This window comes from Myxine glutinosa, chromosome 9, assembly GCF_964187855.1.
Source record: "Myxine glutinosa chromosome 9, kmMyxGlut1.1, whole genome shotgun sequence".
NCBI classification, from domain to species: Eukaryota; Metazoa; Chordata; class Myxini; order Myxiniformes; family Myxinidae; genus Myxine; species Myxine glutinosa.
In genome coordinates, this window is record NC_136269.1 from 130,092,997 (window position 1) to 130,119,419 (window position 26,423).

The window sequence follows — 26,423 nt, forward strand, 5'->3', positions numbered from 1 at the left end:
AACAGCTGTTCACCACCATCTCTTATCTTCCCCCATCGAAAACCTTGATCTTTTCTACCCCCGGTAATTCACCCCAGAGTCCTTGCAGTGTTCATATGTTTTAATCCTCTCCCACCTCCCCCCAAGTCCTCCCGATGTCCCTGCTCTCAAATGTTGTGTTTGTGTCCTTCCCCCTCTCTTTTGTGTCCTTCCCCCTCTCTCCCCATCTTGTCTACCGCTCCCCTTGTTTTTTGTGTTTTGTGTGTCGGTTTGTCTTTTTGTGTGATTAATGTTAGCTCTTTCACGAGCCTCGATCTTGTATACAAAACAAAACAACAAAAAAACAACAAAAAAAAAAAAAAAAAAAGTTTAATGTTTCACAGTAATTTATTAGATGTGACTTATGAATCAGCATGCTCAAAAGCAATAAAGAATGGCAGTTATATTTGGGTGTTGAAAGTCTACTGATGATAACATAACATTTATGCAAATCATATGCATAACTGTTCTCAGGTCACATAATATATCATACAGACAGTGTCATCTATCTATCTATCTATAATTCCAGTAATCTCTGTGTGTGTGTCTGTGTGTTTGTTTGTTTGTCTGTGACCGCTGTTTCTCGACAACCACGGGTCCGATATACTTGAAACTTGCCAGGTATATTGCTGGGGACCTGAGGATGTGCCTTTTCAAGGTTTCATATTAATCGGAGAAGTAGTTACCGAGCTATGGCGATTTATTTACCAAACTCCGCAAGCCGTTCGCTTTGGCTTTGCGAATGGACCAAACCATTTCATGTAAATAGAGGGGGGGGATTGTCACCGTACTCGCAAGCCGTTCGCTTTGGCTTTGCGAATGGACCAAACCATTTCATGTAAATAGAGGGGGGGGATTGTCACCGTACTCGCAAGCCGTTCGCTTTGGCTTTGCGAATGGACCAAACCATTTCATGTAAATAGAGGGGGGGGGGGGATATAATTTTAGATATATATATATATAGTACGGGCACGCCCTAGTGAATATTAATTAGCACAAAGTATACAAAATTCCACTTTTGCATTGATAACGAGATCTGACTGTTACATGATTGAAAACAGTATTGAATGACAGTTACAAAAAGTTTATATTTGGATGTTCACAGTCTACTACATGTAATCACATATTCAATTTATGCAAATCATATGCATAACTGTTCTTGGGTCACATCATATATCAGACAGTGTAATGAATACTAATTAGTAAAATTATCAGGAAAATTCAACTTTTGCATTGATATGATCTGACTACTAAATGACTGAAAACAATATTGAATGACAGGAACAAACAACTGTACCCTTGTATCTTCAAAGTCTAACTCGATCTAATTTATGCAAATCATGGACTGTACTGTACCCTAAAATTGTAGATGGAAAAGATGGCAAACATTTCTTTATCTGGTAATAACTAATAAGTATACATGTATGCAATCTTGACTGGCATACATGTAATCATTTGAACTTGGCGTACTGTAAATTATGTATGAAGAGATGTGCAAATTAGATCAATATCATAATCAAATCGAGATTGTTATTGTTTACAAAATGTAAGAGACGGCTGACAATTGATAATCCTGAAAGTCCCTTTTTCAGCATGAAGTCCAATTTTCTTCCTTTTTCTTTCAGTTAGTTTTGTTTTGCATAGCATGCCAGACAGAAGTGAACAGTATGTTCTTTGCAACATGCCTCTCCACAAACCTGGCACTGGCTTGGTGTCTTTGGCATGGCGTTTTTCTTCAGTTTATGTCCTCCTCCATGTGACTGATCTAAGCAGGCCCTGCAACGACGACGAGAATCGCCATGATGGTCCAACAGATCTCCCCCTGGCTCTCGATGTTGCACGCCGGCTGCCTCTGTTCCTAGTGCTCTCTTCATCTTTTGGGCAATGGGTGTCGATAATCCCCGAAGAGGACGCGCCTGTATGAAAGGGGTAGTCAGTTGCTCGGCTAACGTCAGTCCAAAGTCGAACGAATCGAGCTGTCGTGGTTTCTTTCCTTTGTTGAGAGCATAGATCGTCAGTGCGTTGACTCGGCAGGTATCGAGGAGGTATGCCAAGGCCACAATTGTCCACCGGTTGGATTTCGGCTTGCAGGTGAAACTCATTGCCCGGTTGATCAATGACGTCCGTCCCCCCCTTTGTGTAGTCGTACAGTTTGTATGCAGCCGGCTTCTGTTTCCCATCGTCTTTTGTGACTGAGGATGGGTTTCATGGATGTGACCAACAGTACATTCTTTGTCCCTGATGACTTGGTGTTTACCACGTATGAGTGGAGGCTCACGTTCTTGTTTTCCCTGAACCAAGCAACTTTGTAGGAATGCTCCTCTTGTCCATCAGTCGTCTTCATTTCTTGGGGTAACCCCTTTCTGTTTGTTTGTATTGTGCCTGTGACTGTTATTCCTTTTTAGAATAACCATTCTGTGAATGGGAGTGACGTGTACAGCCGATCAATGGTGAGATTGCGGCCTCGCAACTGTTGGTGCTCCTCCATTTGATTTGACTACCTCTTCGGTTCCTGTCACATAGTGGTGGGTAGGGTGGTCACCGGTTGGCTTCCCTGCATATGGTAGACTGAAGAACGTGTAAGGATGTCTTGCATCGTTCAGCGAGCGAAACAGTAGGCCATACTTTGCCGGCTTGCTCCTGTTGTATTGCCTGAACGAAATTCCGGATCGCATTGGATACAAGGTTTCATCAATCGTGATGAAATCACTGGGTATCAGGGCCTCTGCACAATTCCTGTTCAGCAAGTCGTGGAGCTCGCGAAACGCTGCGAAACGATCGTTTCTCCATCGCTCTGGTCTTGTGTCCTTATCATCGAATGACAATTTGGTAAGCAGAAACTTGAATCGGTTCTTGCTCAATGTAGCGCCGAAAACCGGATGACCAACTCGATCGCCAAAGAGCCATTTGACGTCTAGCAGATTCTGACCGAGCATTCCTCTGTAGTAGAGCATGCCCAGCAGTGCTCTTATTTCCGTTGCCGATGCTTCACGAAGGTACGAATTCTTGTCCGAGTTGCGTACTTCTGGGGTCAAATTGGAAAGGTACTTGTTGATCTTTTTGTTTGTGTTGGTCAAAACAACAGCAAGCATGTCGACAGAGAAGAAGCACCCCCAGGCTTTCACAGGAGTATCTGCATGTCTTGCATTCCGATTGACACCAGGAATTCCTGCCAAGACATTGGCAATATTCTGTCGTCCTCTTGCTTGTGGCTGGGCTGTTTCCCAACGTATGCTTTTCCCTGGGTCATTTCGTTTCGGTTTCTCGACTACAACTGTGTATTCTTCTGGAGGATGAGGTAAAGTCCATGGATCATAGTTCTCAGGATCTAACGAGGTGTCGACGCTGTTCACTGCTCTGAGAGCTCTCTTTGGTTGAAAGGGATTCACCTCCTCTGCTTCAGGATCTTCGGCAGGGGGTTCATCTGCATGTTCTAAGTATTCATCATCTGACTCCTCTGGAGAAAGGCGACCAACCAGTTCGTCGTAGTCATCGTCGTCACTTTCGAACTGTCGAAATTGCTGAAATAGTTGCATCTCCAGGTCAAGTTCATGCTCATGCTCAGGTTCAGGCACAGGTTCTGGCTGAGGCGGAGGTGGAGGTTCAGGCACAGGTTCTGGCTGAGGCGGAGGTGGAGGTTCAGGCTCAACATGTTTACGCTGAAATGACAAAGGATATAAACAATACTAATTAGAATAATGTTTGGTTTTATATGTTGACAATGTTTCTCTATTTTCAAATGTTATGATTTTTATGAATAGTATATTTACATTCTAAATTATGCTCACTTTCTTATTTTCATTTTTTTTACTTTGGATATAAAAATAAATAAGTGAAATGAAATAGAATATAAAATATCAATTACTCAATTTACATGCCATAAGAAATGCATTATTGTCATCAAATAACACATCAAAAAATATCTGAATGAAGAATCAATATTATACAAGTGGCTCAAAGAAATACTGTAAGTGAAAATCTGTAACTCACCTTTGTTGTTCTTTTCCTGGGAACACCACTTGATGTTGAAGCCATGATTGGTGATAATCATCCAAATGATAAATTCTAACGAATCCAAAATTGAGAAAGATGTGATGTCTCTTCAGCACTAGCTGAACAAGTAAAGACTAGAACAGTTGAATCATTGTATGGACTAAATAGACAACATACAAGTTCACTTGTTCACTAGATACAGTGTATAAATATCGAATGGGGATGCTGAAAGGAGAGTAGAAGCAGATTAGTAGGAACAAGAAGTGATGCTTATCAACAGTGTCAATTTACTCTTTTGTCTTTCTCAGCAGGTTAGGCAGGGATTAGTATCAGTAAATACACCTGTTTATAAAAGACTTGAGTAAGCAGAGACACAAGGTGTGAAAATGCAGTCCCATGGATCACAATGTACATGCAATTCGAAAATAGTCGTTTTTGCTATATTATTATGTTACTAATTTTCTTGTGCACTTCTTTGTTTTATTCTATCACTATGTATTTAATTTTTGTATATCTAGAATAATTCATTATAATCCACTATCAACAATATGAAAAATGTGAAATTATTTGTCCACTGACATTTTTTTAGATTGATAATTTGCTTGTTTCTCTCTTTGTTTCCCAATTCTTATGTATTTCTTTGTTTTTAATTTCTTATGTATTTCTTTGTTTTTAATTTCTTATGTATTTCTTTGTTTTTAAATCTTTTGTTTTTCATTGTTTTGTTATCTAGAATAGTTGATGATAGCCAAAAGGGATGTTATCTGAGGAAAAACAGAAAAAAAAACATTCTTCTGACAACACTTCTTGTAAAACCCATACATTGTACACACAAAATCATTCGAAACAGCCATTTTTTGTGACGTTGGTCATATATAGCATATGTGCTATATCTCCGCAACCGTACCCCCGATTTTCGCAAATAGGGTCTTAAAATGTGCGCGAGATGTGAAAGAAAAAAGTCATGAAATTTCAGCGCGAGATCTTTTTGCGTTACAAAAGTATCGCGAAAAATTTCGGGGGGGGGGCTAATTTAGCCCCCACCCGGGCTATTCCGTGTTAACAAGAAAAGGACCGTGATGCTTGGAAGTTGAAACACAAAACTTCCACTGACAACATGGAGCTGTATTGCTTTTGATTTTTGGCCTGGCAGGTTAGCCTAGATGTTTGTGCTCTCATCTTGAGCTGTCCAGCCCGGGGTCGAATCTCAGCCCACCTATAAACCTGGTGTTTTGCATACAGGGCGAGCCATCAATGTGCGCGTCGTCCATCAGATGGACATCGAGCTGGAGGACCCGTCTCCCCACACTGGATGTTGGTGGACATTAAAGATCCTTTGGTGTCTTTGGTGAAGAGGAATGAAGAACTCATGTCACTGGAAAAGGCGAGTTCCAAACTGCGTCAGTGGACAGGAAGAACAATGGATGCAATTAACAGGAAGTTGATTGTGAGCCAGCAGAAGCTGACATTTCTGGGGTTAACCTTTCATCAGTTGTTGCTCTGACGAAGAGTTAATTTCTGAAATGTCAAGATTCTTGCTTCCCATGGTGGTTGGCATACCTTGATCCAATTCCTGGCCAAATCCCCTTCATTGAACATTGGGCCTGACCAACTGAATTAAGAGACTTCGGCCAAAAACGTTCCTGGACCAACCCGACAAAAGTGGGAATATGGACTTTAAAGAGGTACATCACCGTATTAGTAGTTGATCATTTTATATTTTTAGTGCCATCAATCGATTAACACAAGTCACTTCCTCAACCTTTAGCATTTTATTTAACTAACATTTGCATTCATCTGGTTACTCATTTGCTCAAATGGCGTTGCCAGTTCATTTATTGTAAGTACTAGCGCGACTCGGCGCGCTCCGCGCGCCTCACCACACGTCGTTTCAGAGGGGTAGTCATCTTTGACCATTTCGGTATCTTTTGGGTCTTCAGGGCCATTTGGGTCTTCAGGGTCTTTTGGATCCTCTGGGCCTTTAACCCTCTGGAGTCTACTATTAAACCATTACACACACATCGAATCCAGGAGGCGGTAATTGCGCGGTAAATTTGAATGTGGTTAGAGCCGATAGAATCGGCTTGTACACTCCAGAGGGTTAATGGTATTTTGGGTCTTTGAGGTGTTTTGGGTCTTCAGGGTCTTCAGGGTCTTTTGGGTCTTCGGGGTCTTCAGGGGCTTTTGGGTCTTAAGGGTCTTTTGGTTCTTCTTAGTCTTTAATAATAATAATAATAATACATTTATTTTATATAGCGCTTTTCAAGAAGCCCAAAGACGCTTTGACAGAGCACAAAAAACAAGTGCAAAAAGACAAAAATCAACAGGTAAATAATCAAAGCAAAAGGAAGGAGAAGAGATAGTCGGGGGTTAAATGCTGTGGGTTAAATGTTGAATGCAGTGTTGAACAGGTGGGTCTTGAGTGATGTTTTGAATGTGGTGAGTGAGGAGGAGTCTCTGATGGTGTGAGGTAGTGAGTTCCAGATGGTGGGAGCAGCGATGGAGAAGGCCCTGTCCCCCCAGGATCTGAATTTGGTCCGGATGGGGGTGGGGGCGGGGGGGAGGGTCAGGAGGTTGGTACCAGCAGAGCAGAGGTTGCGGGTGGGAGTGTGTCTGGAGAGGAGGTCAGCCAGGTAGGATGGGGCCAGGTTATGGAGGGCTTTGTAGGTCAAGAGGAGGATTTTGTACTGGATTCTCTGGGGGATGGGGAGCCAGTGAAGCTTGGAAAGGACGGGGGTGATGTGGTCACGGGTCCGGGAATGGGTGAGTAGACGGGCAGCGGAGTTCTGAATGTATTGGAGTTTATTGGTGATTATTGAGGGTGTTGGGCTAGTCGCTAGGGTGCCGGCTTAGGATCCTAGGATCCTGGGTTCGAATTCCAGTCGATCGCTGAATTAACGCCAAGGGGGTTGACTCAGCCTGTCATCCTTCCGAGGTCGGCTAATTGAGTACCAGTTTACTGGTAATTCCCTGTTTGTCGTTAAAGGCGGCAAAAAGGGTTGGCGTCAGGAAGGGCATCCGGCCGTAAAACATTGCTTCAAAAATGGGACCAAAAAAACAACAACAACCACGGTTCCCGAAAAAGGCCAACCCCTGCTTTGCGGGGAAAAATGGCCTCTAAAGGTGGTTTTTAAAATGTTTTTATTGAGGGTGAACCATAGAGGAGGCTGTTGCAGTAGTCCAGACGGGAGGTGATGAAGGCGTGGATGAGGGTTTCTGCAGCCGTGGAGGAGAGGGATGGACGGAGACGGGCGATGTTTTTCAGGTGAAAGAAGGTTGTCTTTGTGATGTGTTTAGTGTATTTGTCGAAGGAGAGGGTTTGGTCAAAGATGATGCCAAGATTCCGGATGTGAGGGGAGGTGGATACTGGGAAACCGTCGATGTTGAGGGCAAAGTTATGGGTGGATTTGGTGAGCGTTTTTGGGCCAATGATGATTATTTCAGATTTATCATAGTTAAGTTTGAGGAAGTCGATTTGAAGCCAGGATTTTATTTCAGTGATGCAGTTTGTCAGGATAGAGTGGGTGGCGGTGGAGATGAAAAGCTGGATGTCATCGGCGAAGCAGTGGAATTGGAGACCATGACGGCGGATTAAGTGACCAAGGGGGGACAGGTACAGGATGAAGAGGGGGCCAAGAACTGAACCTTGGGGGACACCTTGGGGGAGGGGAGCAGTGGGGGATTTGCAGTTATTGATGGAGATGAACTGGCGTCTGTCAGAGAGGTATGATTTGATCCAAGAGAGGGCAGTGCCGGTAATGTTAAAGGTGGTTTCAAGTCGGGTGAGGAGGATGGTGTGATTGATTGTGTCAAAGGCGGCACTGAGGTCGAGGAGGATGAGAATGTTGAGGTTGCCAGCGTCAGAGGAGAGGAGAAGGTCGTTGGTGATTTTGAGGAGAGCAGTTTCAGTACTGTGGTTGGAGCAGAATCCGGATTGGAATGTTTCATACAGGTTATTGGCAGAGAGGTGATGTTTGTGTTGAGTGGCGACAGCGCGTTCCAAAACTTTTGACAGAAAGGGTAGGTTGGAGATGGGTCTGAAGTTGTTTAGGGTGTCAGGGTTTAGTCCAGGTTTTTTCAGAATGGGGGTAACAGCAGCAATTTTGAGGGATGGTGGGACGATGCCTGTAGACAGGGAGGAGTTTATTGTTGCAGTGATAAGTGGAGAGAGAGCAGGAAGGGAGGCCTTGACAAAGCTGGAGGGGATGGGGTCAAGAGTGCAGGTGGCAGTTTTCATTCCTATGAGGAGTTCAGAGAGGTCAGTCGGGGAGACTGGGGAGAATTGAGACAGGGGATGGCAGGATAAGGGGGGGCAGGTGGTTTGAGGGGGAGCGGGTGCGGTGGTGGTTAAGCTGTTGTAGATGTTGTCAATTTTGCATTGGAAGAATGAAAGGAAGGAGATGCAGTTGTCTACTGTGAATGACTGGGTGGTGGTGTTCAGGGGGCTGAGGAGTTTGTTTATTGTAGAGAAGAGTGCTTTTGGGTTTCCGGAGCCAGAGTGGATAATTTGAGAGTAGTAGGCGGAGCGGGCGCGGGAGAGGGCATCTTTGTAGTGCTGCAGGTGGTCCTTGTAGGCTTGGGAGTGAATTGTGAGACCTGTTTTATTGCGGAGTCTTTCAAGTTGGCGAGCACGAGTTTTCATCAGGCGGAGTTCAGGGGTAAATCAGGGAGCAGAATGGGTGAAAGAAACTGTTTTGGTTTTTATAGGTGCAAGCTGGTCAAGGCAGGAGGAGAGAGTGTGGTTGTAGTAGTCAGTGAGGTCAGAAGGGGTGTGGAGGTCAACGAAGGGAGAAGTGGACATTTTTTCAGAGAGGGTGGATGAGAATGAGGTAGGTGAAAGAGTGTTTAGCTTACGGAAGTTGATAGTGCGATAATGCCTTGGTGCTGGGGTGGGGATGTTGATGGTCATAGTGATGGCTAAGTGGTCAGAGAGGGTGAGGTCGGAGCCAGAGAGATGGTGAAAAATTAATCCAGTAGAGCAGACAAGGTCCAGAATGTGCCCACGGTTATGGGTAGGAAAGTTGACATGTTGAGTGAGGTTAAAGCAGGTGAGTAAATCAGTGAAGTCAGTGGTTAGCGTGGAGTCAGTGGAGTCCATGTGGATATTGAAATCACCGAAGGGAGAAGTCTTCTTTATGGGTCTTTTTGGGTCTTCGGGGTGTTTTGGGGTCTTCGGGATGTTTTGGGTCTTCTGGGTGTTTTGGGTCTTTTGGGTTTTTAGGTATTCAGGGTCTTTTTGAGCCTCAGGGCCTCTGAAGGGTATTTTGGGTCTTTGGGAGGTCTTCAGGGTATTTTGGGTCTTCAGAGGTCTTGGTGGTATGAAGGGTCTTGGGGGAAATAAAGGGTCCTCAAAGGTCTGAGGGGTCTCAGCAGTCTTAACGCAATTAAGAGGGTTAATTAAGAGGGTGGTAATTTTATTTGAAGAAGAAGAAGAAGACGTTTTCGTCGCATATAAATAACGACATAACCATATACGTTTGCTCTATTATAATAAGATTATTCAGTTTTTGGTAAAAGGCATTGATTCTCTTTAAAAAGTAAATATTTGTGAACATTCCCATTTTGTTGTGCCCACGCTAACCTATTCACCTGCAGGTACCTGCCACGTCAACTCGTACAGCTTTTGCCAGTTCGCCCTTCACGTAACAACATGGTGCTGGTACACGTAACAACATGGTTTTAATGTTATTGGGCCCATGTTTAACCTAACCCCAATCACTAATGGTTTGCTCAATTTGACATTCTGCCACTTGTTTCTCATGTCATTATTTCCCAATCTCCTCGATATTTGTAATTTCTGCGGCAACATCTGGCCCAAATATCCCTCCCAAGCCTGCAACACCTGTGTGTTCTGTGTGTAACAAGTCATGCATTTTGATGTATACCATGTAATCCATATGCACATGCAGCAACAGGCAAATGTGTGTGGAACAGAGTCAAGGTGCCAGAGTCCCAGCAAGCCGGTCCCAGTGAATGAAATAAGGTGCCAGGTGCCACTTGTGACTCTTGTGATGCTTGTCGTGATAGGCTGGGCCTCCGTAGAGCCCCCATGGTAGCAGGTGTGCCAGGCTGATCGGTAGCTCCAGGCCAGAGTGGTCCTAGTGGGCACACGTGGGCAATTGTCATCGATGGGCATGATGAAGCAAATTTGACAAAGCACGTAACTACCATCTCTCACCATCATGCGCCTCACAAGCCAACGTAGGCCGAGACCAATATTTATTGGTGTCAGCGTTGCTGTTTTTGCACTTTGACCCCAAGTCACATCACTGTAGTTCTGACATTGAGTTTTGTGTGTGGTCTCCCCAAAATCTGTTGTGTGGTTTGGGTGAAAACTATGAATTTTACAATTGAACAATAATGGGCTGTAGTGAAGTCTTGCAGCAAGTAGAGAAAGGCTCTGACACATTACCAACACCAGGGACACTTGGAGGAAGCATGGGCGAAGGAAATCAGGGCGAGGAGGCAGAACATGGAGTGAACAATCTGGATACGAGCTCAAGAACATCAAGAAGTGCAAGGTGTTAGGCAGGGGTGCTCGCCCAAAAGGGAGAGCAGTACTCCATTGGTCTGTGGATGAAGGCCGTGTTAGCTGTTAAAATTTTCAGATATGCCAAGGAAAGACTTTGCATGATTGAGCATGCATGCTCTGTAGATGGCTAGCTTCGGAGGCAAACTTGGATACGTGTTTTGCCCAAGAAAAATAATGGCTGATTGTGAAGCCTAAAGGTCTGAGCGACTGAACTCCTTCCAGAAGTTTGTTAAGGATGTAGATGGTAGGGTATGCCAGACAGTCCTTTTGGAGAGACAGTGAGATTTGTGAGGGTTTAAAGACAAGTTCCAAGTGCTGGATCAGTTCCTGTTTCTATCAAGGTCTGCAAAGAGGGAAAGGCTGTTGCCTGACTATTTGAGAAATGCTCCGGCAGAGTGTGCGGTTGGAGTCATCAGTGAAGTAGGATTTTCTAGAGAATCAGAAAGGTCATTGATGAAGATGATGCTTGACATGATCCAAGAAACTGCCTTGGTACACTCTAGCTTTGACAGGGATGGATGTGAGAGGAACCCGTTGAGAGCCACGTGCTGACTCCGAGAGTGCATGTTGCAGAATCGGAGTATGGTGTTAACAAAAACTTCTCCATATTCTCATGTGAGAAAGACAGTGTCCAGCAGAAGTTGGGTACGATAGAATAGGGTAAGATAAACGTAAAGGATAAAAGTAAGGTATTCAGATAAACCAAATGGAGCAGTGGGGCAACTTAAAATGTTCGTGATTGTTGTTTGTGGAAACAGCTCACAAAGCTTCTAAAATAAGTCGAAATTAGGGGCTAAAAAAGAATTTTCGATGGTCGATATTAAAATATATAATTATCTATATATATAAAACACTGTGTGTGTGTGTGTGTGTGTGTGTGTGTGTGTGTGTGTGTGTGTGTGTGTGTGTGTGTGTGTGTGTGTGTAATGTTACCGGTAGACTCCTAAACGGAGAGGCTCACGTACTTGATATTTGGCACAGACGTGGCCATTGAGCCTGGGACGAACATGGCCGACCTAAAAATTGATTTCATAATATTTTTTTACCATATTTTTACCTCAGCGCGAAATATTATGACCGGAATCTGACCGGTAGCAGAGCAGCGCGCTGATTCGCTCAGAGCGATCACGTGATGTTCGTTGCCGCCATTAACTTCGCACGTATTTCAGAGCGAAAAGCAATTGCGTTTTTGCTGGGTTCTTCTGCATGATTAGCATTTAGCATGATTTAGCATAGATAGTAGCATGTTTCACGTAGATTTTTTTTCAGCGAGCAGAAGTACCCGGCATTGTACGAATAATATATAGATAGTGCCGTGTAGGGCGGAGTGATGCCGCTGTGGGAGGGATCGAGCAAGGTCGCTGTGGGCGTGACCGAGCGAGGTCGCTGTGGGCGGGGCCGGGCAAGGTCGCTGTGGGCGGGACCGAGCGAGGTCGCTGTGGGCGGGGCCGGGCGAGGTCGCTGTGGGCGGGACCGAGCGAGGTCGCTGTGGGCGGGACCGAGCGAGGCAGCTGTGGGCGGGACCGAGCGAGGCAGCTATGGGCGGGGCCGAGCGAGGTCTGCGTTAGTGCGTTGCCGTTGCCGTTGCCTGGTATAAAAAGATGGTGCTTGATGCTCTCTGCGTCAAGATACGGACTTGATGTCCGTATCTTTACAACAGACATTCCAATGATGATGATGATAAATGTAATACCACTCAAGGAAGGCCCACAACTCAAGAGAGTGGAAAAAATCAATAAAATGAACAAAAATATGGGGAAGGAGAAGCAACCACTCAGAAGAACGACAGAAAATAATTTCCCTTAAATTTACCGTGTTCACCAACTAGCACGACCAGATATAGGACACCAAAATAATTTCCCTTACACATATCGTGTCCACCAACCAGCAAGACCATACCACTTACCTCTGGATCAAACTGTATTTCAAATATTCAAACGGTTTTTACATGCTGCCGTCTCCTAGCAACCAATGAAATTTTTCAAAAATATTGTAGTACATTTATTTTTTAATAATGTACCATATTTACGGCAGTATATTTATTTACGCCATGAGTAAGGAAGGAAAATTTCCAGCGTGCTGATTCGCTGATTCGCGCTCATTGATGACGATCACGATCACGTGATGACGTGATCACGAATGATGTTCGTGACGCGATCACGTGATGTTCCTTGCCGCCATAAACTCACAGCAAGTAGCATATATTTTAGCATGATTAGCATTTAGCATGATTTTGCATGATTTAGCATGATTTAGCATAGATAGTAGCATGTTTCACATAGATTTTTTTTCAGCGAGGAATATTATACACGGATTCTAACCGGTGGCAGAGCAGCGCGCTGATTCGCTCAGAGCAATCACGTGATGTTCCATCTCCGCCGCCAGTTGGCTTCACTTTTCACGGAGTATGAGCATTCTATATATTTTCAATTCAGTGCGCCGACTCGCTCACGTACTTGATTTGTGGCATAGACATGGCCATTGGGCCTTCACGGTGTAATTTGTGCGAGGCTTTTGTCCGAGTGAGCTTGAGTCGAGAGGGCGAATGTACGGGTTGGGAATGTACGGGTCTCCCTTCCCCCACCCGGCAACGCCGGTACTGGAGGGCGTCACAGGATCGGTGAGTCTCCAAAATCCGCAAAAGCCGATTTGCAATCCGCAAATTGCGAAGATTCAGGACGATGTCGCGATTGTTGTGCTGCTCTCCGACCATGAGAACTGCAACGTCATTGTTGACTGGCCCTCCCCTTCCCTCCCCCTTCCCCCTCCCCCTCCCTTCCCCCTCCACCCTACCCCCTCCCTTTTCCCCCTCCCCCCTACCCCTTCCCCCGACCCCTTCCCCTCCCCCTTCCCCTCCCCCTCCCCTCCCCCCTGCCCCCTCCCTCCCCTCCCCCTCCCCCTCCCCCCCTCTCTCTCCCCCTCTCCCCTTCCCCCTCCCCCCTCCCACCCCTCTCCTCTCCCATCCCTCCCCCTCCCCCCCTCTCCTCTCCCATCCCTCCCCCTCCCCCCTCTCCTCCCCTCCCCCCTCTCCTCCCCCCTCCCCCCTCCCCCTCCCACCCCTCTCCCATCCCTCCCCCCCTCTCCTCCCCTCCCCCCCTCTCCTCCCCTCCCCCCCGTTCCCCTCCCCTCCTCTTCCCCCTCCCCTCCCCTCCCCCCTCCCCTCCCCTCCCCCGCCCGGCAATGCCGGGTACTTCTGCTAGTATATTATACTTGAACAATATGGATTTTGGATCTACAAGTTGAACTATCATCATGAGCATTGCAATTCAGAGCCTGGTTTCTGTGCACCCCAAATCCTCGGTTACTTGATTTACCTGCAAATCCGTGTCTATAAAATGCAACTTCGGACACGCACAAGACTCAATTATTGTCAGCAGGGCACCGCTCCACCATCAGGATTTTGGGTCATTCACACGAGCACTCTTCGGAAGGGCAGATTCACAAGCAGGTTCACAAAAAAGTCTGCATAACAAAAATGTCAGCAGTCTGGTTCCACCATACGTCTACAGAGAGATAGACATTGGCGATGGAAAAGAGCAAGCCCGTGAGAGGGTGGAGGCCAAGTACAATGGGGTCCATAACTGTCCATAAGCCATTGGCAAACAGCTCATATGGACTCATGAACTGTGTGCTCCAGGAGAATGGCTGCAAAACCTGCAACAGAAAGAACACAAGTGAACACCTGCAGAAACATGGTTGCTGTCATGCGGTTACCTATTAGCCATAATCCGAAATTGTGATCAGTGGATATTGGATTCTTATACAAGCCAGAATCATTTTCTTGCCAGCTGGATCAATCCATTCATTCATTCATGTGTATCCAGAATCTGGGTGGTGGTTGCCTCCTACTTCTCGAGGGATGGCATGACTGGCAGAGTGCCCTTCGTCAATCGGAGCAACAATTTGATTTGGTGGTGCACTGATATGGTAATGGCCTACTTTTATTTAAAAATCAGTTCAAAAGGTAGCATGGGGTCTCCAATACCAAGTAGGACAAGGTTCCCTTAAGTCTTCCACAGACTCCTCTCCGACCTTGCTCCCCCAGCTCTGTCTGTGCTCTGCCCCTCAAATATTCCTACAGGTCGCACAAGATCTGCCAGCAACCCTCTTATGGTTGAACTTCCAAAATCAAGACTCTCTGCTCACCTTCACTCCTTCATTCCCCTTTTCTCCCGCCTCTGGAACAAACTCCCTCACTCTCTTCAATCCCACTCCTCCCTCCAGGTCTTTAAAACAGCTGTTCACCACCATCTCTTATCTTCCGCCATCCAAAACCTTGATCTTTTCTACCCCCGATCCTCTTTTTTGAAATACCGACTTCTTTCCTGGAAGTCCTAGCAGTGTCCATGTGTTTTTTTTTTTACCTCAACCCCCATCCCGTGCCTCCTCCCCCAAGCCCTCTCCCTCCCACAGATCTCCCGATGTCCCTGCTCTCAAATGTTGTACTTGTGTGCTTCCCTCTCTCTCCCCATCTTGTCTCCCGCTCCCTTTATCTTATGTTTTTTGTCAGTTTGTCTTTTTGTGATCAATATTAGGTCTTACACGAGCCTCGATCTTGTATCCCCCCCCAAAAAAGGTAACAATTGGTTGCTCTCCCCTTGCCTCTCTTGGACCTTCAATTTGTTTTTCTATGTAAATGAAATCACGTGCAAGATCAAGTTGTGAGGGCGTAGCCCATAGAGCAATGCCGTCTGGAGCAGCGTATGTCTGTCCGTCCGGTGTATGTATGACCCTCACAAACGTCCACCAATCTGGAAGCGCGTTTTGCCCCAATTACCAGTGAACTGGTGCTCAATTTGCGGACCTCGGAAGGATAACAGGCTGAGTCGTCCCCCCATGCGTTAATTCAACGATCGACCGCGAAACGAACTCAGGATCCTCGGATCCCAAGCTGGCACCCTAACCGCTAAGCCAACACTTGTCTTGCAGATGAGGTTACGCATTGTGTAATACCGAGATAGGCCAACTGGAAGGAGAGGTTCTAATCGCAAATTGTTGGACAGATATTACATGTTATGTAATGACATAATTACGTGTAGATCAGATCCAGATGTCTCGCACTATACGAGCCCAATTAGCGACGGCGAGGATCACGTGACAAGTTAGTTATTTAACAATTCTTTGTCCCTCTCTCTTCCTTTCGACGTCTTGGATTGAAATCCACTGATCTCTGTACTAACTGGATAGGGTGCCGATCGTTAATTGGTCGGGCGGTCCTGAAACCATCGGAAGTTCTCCATCCACGATATTCCTTGTCCATCCGCAATATTCCTTCTACATCTGCCATATTACTTCTCCACCCGCCATATTACTGCTCCACCCACCATATTACTGCTCCATCCACCATATTACTTCTCCACCCGGAATATTACTTCACCACCTGCCATATTCCTACTCCATATGCCATATTACTTCTCCAACCGCCATATTCCTTCCCCATACACCACATGACCCCTCCGCTCTCTATATTACTTCTCCAGCCACCACCTATTCAACCCCCTGAGTCAATATTTCATAGAAGCTCCTTTGGCAGCGATTACAGCTTTGAGTCTTCTTAGGTATGTCTGTGTCAGCTTTGCACATCTGGATTTGGGGAGTTTCTCCCATTCTTCCTTGCAGATTTACTCAAGCTCTGTCAAGTTGGATGGGGAACGTCAGTGAGCAGCAATCTTCAAACTTTCCAGATTATCAATGGGATTCAAGTCTGGGCTTTGGCTGGGCCACTCAAGGACTTTCACGTTCTTGTTCTGAAGCCATTCCAGTGTTTCTTTGCCTGTATGCTTGGGGTTAATGTCCTGTTAATCTTCATCACAGTCTAAGGTTTTTGCACTCTGAAGCAGGTTCCCTCAAGATTTGTCTGTATTTGGTTCCATTCATTGTTCCCTCTATCCTTAAAAGTCTCCCAGTCCCTGCTGCTGAAAAGCATCCCCATAGCATGATGTTGCCACCACCATGCTTCACGGTAGGGATAGTGTTAGATGGGTGATGAGCGGTGCTCGGTTTCCATCAGACATAGCTCTTTGCCCAAAAAAAGGCCAAATAGTTCAATTTTTGTCTCATCAAACCGCATTATGTTTTGCTTCATGCTCTAAGTCTTTCACACGCCTTTTTGCAAACTCCAGGCATTCTGTCCTGTGCCTTTTTCTCAGGAGTGGCTTCCGTCTGGCCACTCTCCCACAAAGACGAGATTGGTGAAGTGCTGCAAATACTGTTATCCTTTGAGAAGGTTCTCCCATCTCAGCCAAGGAACTCTGTAGTTCTGTCACAGTGGTCTTTGGGTTCTTGTTCACCTCCCTGACCAAGGTCCTTCTTGCCCGGTTGTTCAGTATGATCCATAATAAAGCTTTGTACGGCCAGCTCGAGGAAGAGTTTGGGTAGTTCCATCTTCCTTCCATTTCCTAAGGAGCTCACTGTGCTCTTGGGAACTTTCAACCCTCTAGAAATTGTTTATACTCTTCCCCAGATCTATGGCTCCTCACAGTTCTATCTCGGAGTTCCTTGGACTTCATGGTAGTTTCTGCTTTGACATGCACCGTCAACTGTGGAACCTTATATAGAAAGGTGTGTTTCTTTCTAAATAAAGTCCAATCAATTAAATTAGCTACAGGTGGACTCCAATCAAGTTGTAGAGACACCTCGAGGATGATCAAAGGAAATTGGATGCACCTGAGCTCAATTTGGAGTGTCAAAGCAAAGGGGTCGAATACTTATTTACTCAAAACATTTCAGCCTTTCATTTTTAATTATTTTGTAAAACATTCTTTAAAAAAATTTATACTTTGACATTATGGGGCATTATGTGTAGATCAGTGATGAAACATTTTACATCTGATACCCGAAGGAACCTCCAAAGTCTGTCAAGGAGGATGAAGAGGAGCTGGAGGAGGTGGAGAAGGTGGAGGAGGATGATGGTTTACCTGATGGTGCTTTGCGTGTACAGAACGGTACAGACCAGGGCAAACATGGTGCAAGCCATGCCACACAAAATACTGGGTATCAAAGAGGAGCAGGCTCGCCATGAGTCCCATCCCGAGCTCGAGAATGGTTGGGGCCCTGGAAGGAAGCTCAATATGGGTTCGCAGTACCGACTGTAAGACTGCTGCAGGAAGCACAAAAAAGAGTGAGAGCAGGAGGGTGTGCACCACACACTCGCGCTCACTCGGCGACCGATGACCAACAGCCAGGATCTGCGGGCGAGGAACTCGCCATTGAGATGGTCCAATAAGCATCAGGCAGCTGGGGTGATGAAAGGATAAAGGTGTAATACCTTCGTAAAATGACAAAAACAACTACTATAATTATTCCTATTATTATTATTTAATATTTTACAATGGAAAACTGTGGGCTGACAGAATGCCCTGGACCGGTAGTTTTTAATTAAACTTTTGTGCCCACCCTCCAGCCCCCCCTAACGAGCCGACCTCTGACCCAACGACCCACTTCATTAAATGTGACGTCAATATAAGAATGAAACAAAGACAAAGTGTGTGTGTTTGTGTATGTACGTTTTCTTTGTGCAAAGACACATGTAAGTGTGTGTGTTTGTGCACAACAAAGACAAAAATGCACACACTTACACACACACACACACACACACACACACACACACACACACACACACACACACACACACACACAAACATAGACACAAACACACACATGCCCAAACATAGAAACACATAGACACACAAACATAGACATGCACACACAAACACAAACATATACACACACAGACACACAAACACAAAAATATACACACACAAACACAAACACACAAACATATACACACACACAGACACACAAACACACAAACATATACACACAAACACACATGCAAACACACAAACATACACACAGACACACAAACATATACACGCACAGACACACAAACACACACACACAAACACACAAACATATACACACACAGACACACAAACACACAAACATATACACACACACAAACACACAGACATCTACACACAGAGACACACACAAACACACACACAAACATATACACACACAGACACACAAACACAAACACACAAACATATGCACACACACAAACACAGACACACAAACACAAACACACGAACATATACACACACAGACACACAAACATATACACACACAGACACACAAACATATACACAAACAAACACAAACACACAAACATATACACACAGAGACACACAAATACACAAACACATACACACATAGACACACAAAAACACAGACACACACACACACACACACACACACACACACACACACACACAAACACAACCACACAAACATAAGCACACACACACATATATATATATACACACAAGCATAAACACACACACACACACACACACACACACACACAAACATATACAGACACACAAACACACACAAGCATATACACACACAGACACACAAACACACCACACACAAACAGACAAACACACACACCACACATAAACATAGACACACACACACATAGACACACACACCACACACAAACATAGACACACACACACACACACAAACATAGACACACACAAACATAGACACACATACACACATGCACACACACAAAAACATAGACACACACACACACACACACACACACACACACACACACACACACACAGACACACACAAACATAGACACACACACAAACATAGACACACACACACACACACCCACACACACACACACACACACCCTCTCTCTCTGCCTCTCCCTCCCATTCTGCCTCTCCCTCTCTCCCTCCTTCCCTCCCCCACTCTCACACTCTGCCTCTCTCCCACTCTGCCTCTCTCCCACTCTCCCATTCTGCCTCTCTCCATATTTATTTACTTATTTATTCATATATACATGTGCACAGACCCCTCGTGCCCCCCACAAATCTTCTCATCCCCCCCCTCTTCCCCCCGCAGCTCAGAGACAAACCATGGTGATCGAGATGCATGTTTCAATTTACCACCTGGATATGCACCTGGCTGCCTGGCGAACGTGAAAAAGACACATAAATGACTGATTGCAAAGGGGAGAAATGGTAAAGATGGGGTCAAAAGGGTTGATAGTTTTATAAACGGATATAGGGATGGGTAACGTCATCTAACTATTACATAAGCGACACGTGTAATGTCACAATTGATTACACTAGGGCATGCCCGTACTATATCTATATCTAAAATTATATCCCCCCCCTCTATTTACATGAAATGGTTTGGTCCAAAGCGAACGGCTTGCGAGTGGTGACAATCCCCCCCCTCTATTTACATGCAATGGTTTGGTCCAAAGCGAACGGCTTCCGGAGTTTGGTAAAGAAATCGCCATCGCGTGCACAAACGCGCAGGAAAGCGAATGAATCGCAAATTCGTTTTTATTAGTTGTAAAACATAGTTTAACGCCAACATAGTTTGCAAACGTGAAATAAATGAATACGCTCTCAAATGTGCCATCCGAGGCAGAGTGTGCCCGCCACGTTCGGCACACGCGATCGTTCGCTGCTCTCTGATTGGTTGAATCGTTTTTTGGACATAGCTCGGTAAGTAATTGTCCGATTAATATGAAACCTTGAAAAGGCACATCCTCGGGTCCCCAGCAATATACCTGGCAAGTTAAAAGTATATCGGACCCGTGGTTGTCGAGAAACAGCGGTCACAGACAAACGTACAGACGTACAGACAGACAGACAGAGATTACTGGAATTATAGATAGATTACACTTACACTAGACATTCACTTAAAGGAAATAACTAGACTAGATGAAGCCATCTTTTACCCACTAGGAGTCATTCCCACAACAACACAATATCCAAGAGGATTGTGATACACACTTTGCAGAGTATGTCACGAGGACATCAAACAAAGCACGACACATTCCATTTGAAACAGGGATCCCATCGTCATGAACACTGTGGTCAGTTTGGAGCGATAAACAGGAATGCTGAAACGTGAAAACGAGAGTGCGAGCTCTGTTATTGCTGATTCAGGGATTGGTTTCGTTTCATGTTCAGTGGTAAATGCAACAATTCATCTGTTCTTGTGCTAATCATTTACGGACATTTCTTCTGCCCAAGCAATTTCTAAACCCTCAACTTCCCTTTTTCTTTGAACTCGTGAGTTTACATGTACAAATAATTTGCTTAAGCGTGTCCATGAAAAGCACAATGAATTTGCCTTTTGGTCACTTAGCTGGAGAGGGCCTCCAATGAGTAAAGCTCAAATAGACTAGACGGATTTATGGAAAAAGGCCATGCATAGGCTTTGAGGTGCATTTTGGGGTAAAAGTTGGGAACCTCACTTTTTAACATAATTAGGGGATGCTGAATTCGATTAACCCGGTTCCCAAGCCGAATTTTGAGTTTTAAATTTTGAGGGTTCCTCTATTGATTCAGCACGACATATGTTGTTCTCCTCGACTGGTAAACCAGAAGCAATGTTACCGACAAGTGATACTCTTCATTTCCATTTGATGTGAGTACACTATCAAGCCATGGTATGGAAAAATGCTCATTGTGCCATACCTGACCTTCCTGTACCTGTGGAAACGTGGTGATTAAGGACTAGAGCCTATTCTGATGTCACCGAGTCCAATCCCAGAAAGTTTGCCTCGAGATGATTTGTTGTGCATGCCAGAAGCAATGCAAGACTCGACGCTGCAAATGTCGCTATTCAGGTTGAGGTGCACATCAATGTGTGCCTGTCAGAAACAGAGTGTGATCAGACCCCTTGCATGAATGTGATGTAGTTTGGCAAAACAACATGTGTGACATTCCTGAATGCTTGTGCTTCATGGCCATGTATACTTAATTTTAGAATAAAGGGTTGTATGAAACATTGTCTTATTAAAACCATTTCCCATTTTATAGTGTCCAATATCAGTTTGAATGCCTCTTTCAATATGTCGCCAACCATAATATAGACTAGACGGGTTTATGAAAAAAAGGCCATGTATAAGCTTCGAGGTGCATTTTGGGGTAAAAGTTGTAAAGTTAAAGTAAAAGAGCTGCATGTATATACTTGATGTATAAATGCTTGTTCAAAGAGATTGCCCAAAAATGGCAATTTGGCGGCCATTTGGTTTATGCTAATTACAAGGTCAAAAACTCAAAATTCGGCTTGGGAACCGGGTTAACCGAATTCAGCATACCCCAATGATGTTAAAAAGTGAGGTTCCCAACTTTTACCCAAAAATGCACCAAACATTCACATTTCTCAGAAATCCGTCGAGTCTAAAAGGCGAAGAATCCCTGAAGAACATTTCAAGCTTTCTTTGGTGCTGGTGGTGGTTCTATGCATCCTGCGGCTGCATGATGTTATGGGAGCGTGACTGTGCTGCTGATGCAGTGCCCCCATTTCCAGTCATCTGGTACCCATTTTGCGGACCTCGAAAGGATGACGGGCTTAGTCAACTCACCTGGTGTTCATTCAGTGGCCTGACAGGGGCTTGAACTCACGACCCGAAGATCTCAAACCAACCACCTTAACCGTTAAGCCAATACCAGACTTTTATACGTTTTCTCTTACTATACAATATACAGTATCTTTTTGTACTTTACCACCAAATTGACTGAAGAAATTGACATTATTTTTATGTTTCATGAAAGAACAGAACATATACCGCAGTGTAGTTAATAAAAGCACTTGAGATCAATGAGAAAGATTCTGAGGAATCGGAAATAGTAAATGCAGATTTTTGAACTAGTACACCCACTCTGCACAGAGGCGGCAGGAAGGGTCATGTTCGTATCCCTCTCTGGGGTATATAGATTTACAGTCGATCTAGGCTCGAGCCTCGAGAACGTCGGGTGTGTTCAGTTAACTAACAACTTTCTTGCAGAGTGCTCACCAAGTGGTTTAATCATTCAAGGAAGGGCTCCGTTTGAAACCGATGAAAAGGAGCGGCTGACTTGGCAAGCGTCAAAAATTAATGATTTTATCCAACCCTGACCTTTGACCTTTTGATCTAAAAAAAATCGACTCCTACCTTTTGATTAGTGAACCAATTCAGTGACCCAATATGCAAATTCTTTAAATTTCAGGTAAATCGGATGAAAATTGACGATTTTATGTGACGCTGACCTTTGACCTTTTACCAAATTATTCATTTACCTTCTCCATAGTCTCATAATAAAGCTTTGTTGAAAATTTGATGACAAAACCCAAATGGTTGAATATGTTTGGCAGTTGATCAAGGTGCTTTCTTCACCATTTGAGCAATCCTTCGCTGCAATCTTCGATCAAGTTTTCTCTTGCGGCCACGTCCAGGGAGGTTGGCTCCAGTGCCATGGGCCTTAAACTTCCTGATAACATTGCGTATGGTGGACACAGGAACATCAAGGTCTCTGGAGATGGACTTGTAGCCTTGAGATTGTCAATTCTTAGCTACAATCTTGTGTCTGACCTCCTCAGACAATTCCCTGGTTTTCATTCTTTTCTCCATGCTCATTGCGGTACACACAGTGACACAAAACAGCAGAATGACTCCTTTTCTACATTCAAACTGGTTGAATGAGTGACTTGTATATTGCAGGCTCCTGTAACTCACCATAAGTGAGTTCAATTCCAAAGTAAAAGTAAATCACCTGCTTGAAATCCAATTATTTCTAACAATCTCTAAAAGGTGCCAATAATATTGTCCGGGCCATTTTAGGATTTCTGTCTGGATTAAGCTAAGATTTAGAAAAATTTTCAGCTTTTTTTGTTTTGTTCTACTGTAAACCAAAGAAATACACATGTGGATACCAAAAGATTTTTTAATTTCAACAATTTTCTGGAAGAAATGATGCATTATTTGAAAAAAGTGCAAAGGTGCCAATATTTTTGACCACAACTGTATGTACATCGGGTTATTTTTATGCCTCCGCCCCCGAAGGTGGCCGGAGGCATTATGTTTTTGGGTTGTCCGTCCGTCCGTCCATCTGGGCTAAACCTTTTTGTCCCCCGTCGCACTGCGGCGCGAAAGGGGGACTATGGTTTTCCTCTCCATCCGTGTGTGCGTGCGTGCGTGCGTCCGTGCGTGCATGCGTGCGTAAGCGAAGGACCGAATTCTAATTTGGTGTGTGGGTGCAACCCACGTCAAAATCCAAGATGGCCGCCACCATGTATGTCTGATGCCATGTATGTCTGAACCTTGTGAGCGGAATATCTTGAAAAATAAGCGAAGTACCAACTTATAATTTGGTGTGTGGGTGTATCTAGGCATAAGGAAGAACGCTATTGAAAATTGGGTCGCCACGTCAAAATCCAAGATGGCCGCCACCATATATGTCTGACGCCATGTATGTCTGAACCTTGTGAGCGGAATATCTTGAAAAATAAGCAAAGTACCAACTTCTAATCTGGTGTGTGGGTGTATTTAGGCATAAGGAAGAACGCTATTGAAAATTGGGTCGCCACGTCAAAATCCAATATGGCCACCGCCATGTATGTCTGAATCTTGTGAGCGAAATATCTTGAAAAATAAACGAACTACTAACTTCTCATCTGGTGTGTGGGTGTATCTACGCATAAGGGAGAACGCTCTTGAAAATTGGGTTGCCACGTCAAAATCAAAGATGGCCGCCTTGCGTCTTCCACTTTGTCAACTCACATCACTTCACCGACGGGGGACCTAGGCGTCACGCTTGTTTTTCTCTGCAACCATATGTCCGATTGAGGCGAAACTTTCAGGGTAGGAGTGACACCCATGCAGAATGTTTCTATGATAATTGTGTCGTCATAGGACATGTGGTATGGCAGCCATATTGGATACACAAATAATAATAAAATTATTTCCCAGAAACCGCTGAATGGAAAAATTTGAAACTTGGCACATTGTCAAGTACTCCCAATGGGGAACAAAATCATGATAATGATGACTTCGCAGGTGAAGTGGTATACCAGCCATAAATGTTTTCATCGAATTCCTTATCCTAAAAATCTGAAATTGCATGCACATGATCTATGACCCATTTGTATTGAAATATTAAATTTATGACATCATAGGTCACATGGTTTGGCAGCCATATTGGATTAATCTTTAAAAAAAAAAAAAAAAAAAAACCTTTAAAAACTTCTCCCAAACCACCAAATTGATCGACTCAAAAGTTTACGTGTGTCATTGACTAGGCATGGCGATTAAAATAAGATCACAAAAACATTGACAAGCAGCATTCCGTCGTACAGTCCTCCACACTTTTCACTCTCTGCTGGCCTCTTGCACCTGGATATTCGAGCAACCCGCATTTTGACCAGCCATATCGGATTGAAGGAAAATATGAAATAATTATATCTCTGAAACCGCTTACCCTATCGATGTGAAATTTTACAAATATCATCGAACACCATTGTTGCATATAGTTTGAAAATGATGTTGTCATAGGTCACGTGGTTTGGCAGCCATCTTGGATAGAAAAACGAACCTTATCCGATCAACAGGAAACTTCACAAACGTGATACCCTACCCATGCATATGTAGAGTGTACATTTTTAAAGGTCATATGTCATGTGGTATGGCAGCCGTATTAGTTTGAAAGCCGATAATTAAAAAAAAAATCCCTTCTGTGAAACCGCTTCACCGATCGATGCGAAACCTGTCATGTCAGGTAAAAATGTGATACTTGAGAACAGCTGAATGGATTTAAATCAAACTTCTTTATTTTGGGGACACTGAACGAGGGCATCTACCCGTTGTGGGACTATGCGGAGGGAAATTGGCGACGGTGGCATTGCTATAGTTTTTTTTTTTTTATACTTTAGGCACCGAACGTGGTATTATACACCGCCCAACTAACGGGACGTGTTTTCTGATATCAAACTGACACTTCGTAGGGGACAATTCTTGTTAGTATTAATATTGTTTTGCAATAACATTAATATTACGCTATTATCATTCGCGTTATTATTACTTTTGTTATAAGAGGCCTTGGAAAAACACCGCCATCACAGATATACACCTTAACACGAATTTTGCCCCCAAGTCGGAAAACCCCATTGGGGAGGGGGATAAATGAAGTCATTACAACCTACATCATGTGACCCTTAGTCCTCCTGTCAAGTTTCGTTGAGATTGGACAAGTAACGACCGAATGTAACAGTAGATTGCGTTCAGCCCAGTTTTCCACCTTGTGTGGCGTTACCTGAACCAGGTGCAGATGACGAAATACGCCGCGGCAGGAAACAGTGCAGAGAAGAGATGGCTGTGGAGCAAGGAGCCGTGATTGTCCAGCAGGTATGACCAGGTGGGCTGTAACAAAGGCTTGCTGGAGTTCGTAAACCACCACGGTCTCTGCCAGATCTCGGTCATGACCCCTTCGTATTGGGGGAGTTATAGCCAGCTGGAGCTCCTACCTTGCAAAGAGAGAGGTACAAAGGTAGATGAATAAGGCCAAACCGTATAGTTCACACCAATGTGCTAATGTACCGAAAGAGTATTGAGAGTTTGTTGGGGGATCTATTCTCTATTCTCTTGTTAAATTAATTTCACACCTGTATGAACAACCACGATCAATTAATTTAGACATTAGTAATGACGTTTTGAAAGAGGACAAATTGTGACACGTTCAGGTGCAGCTCACTCACTTGAAGTCCCTTTGAACGACTTGTGGCCTTCCTTTCCTTGTTCAGAATCTGGGTCCCACCTTTATAAGCCCACGCGCCACAAAGGAAATGTGTTCGTGATGCGATAAGAGAATAATGTCGGGGTTTCAGAAAATGGAGTTTGTGGTTTCTTTGGCATCTTTATGAAAAATATATATTTGGGACTTGACACGGAATGAGGAGGTGGAAAGAGGTTCTCCAATTTTGCAAACCTTTAACCCCATTTAGCCTGGGATCGTACAAAGAATACTTAGGCTGGTGGGGGATAGAGGGCAGGGGTGGGGAGTAGGAATGGGGAGGGGGG

General features: G+C 44.5%; 2 protein-coding genes across 2 annotated transcripts; both read right to left on the minus strand.

The window, feature by feature from the left end:
- Window positions 1–1,004: 1,004 nt before the first annotated feature.
- LOC144893669 (uncharacterized) lies at window positions 1,005–4,125 on the minus strand. The gene is made up of 2 exons (XM_078784917.1): window positions 4,009–4,125; window positions 1,005–3,677 (listed from the first exon to the last, which is right to left on the minus strand). The coding sequence occupies exons 1-2, from the start codon at window positions 4,051–4,053 to the stop codon at window positions 2,463–2,465; spliced, it is 1,260 nt and encodes a 419-aa protein (XP_078641043.1). The 5' UTR covers window positions 4,054–4,125; the 3' UTR covers window positions 1,005–2,462.
- On the minus strand, window positions 4,025–25,826 carry LOC137434940 (cholesterol 25-hydroxylase-like protein 1, member 2). Its single transcript, XM_078785135.1, has 4 exons — window positions 25,660–25,826; window positions 17,461–17,779; window positions 9,897–10,109; window positions 4,025–4,083 (listed from the first exon to the last, which is right to left on the minus strand). The coding sequence occupies exons 1-3, from the start codon at window positions 25,824–25,826 to the stop codon at window positions 9,948–9,950; spliced, it is 648 nt and encodes a 215-aa protein (XP_078641261.1). The 3' UTR covers window positions 4,025–4,083; window positions 9,897–9,947.
- Window positions 25,827–26,423: the final 597 nt, after the last annotated feature.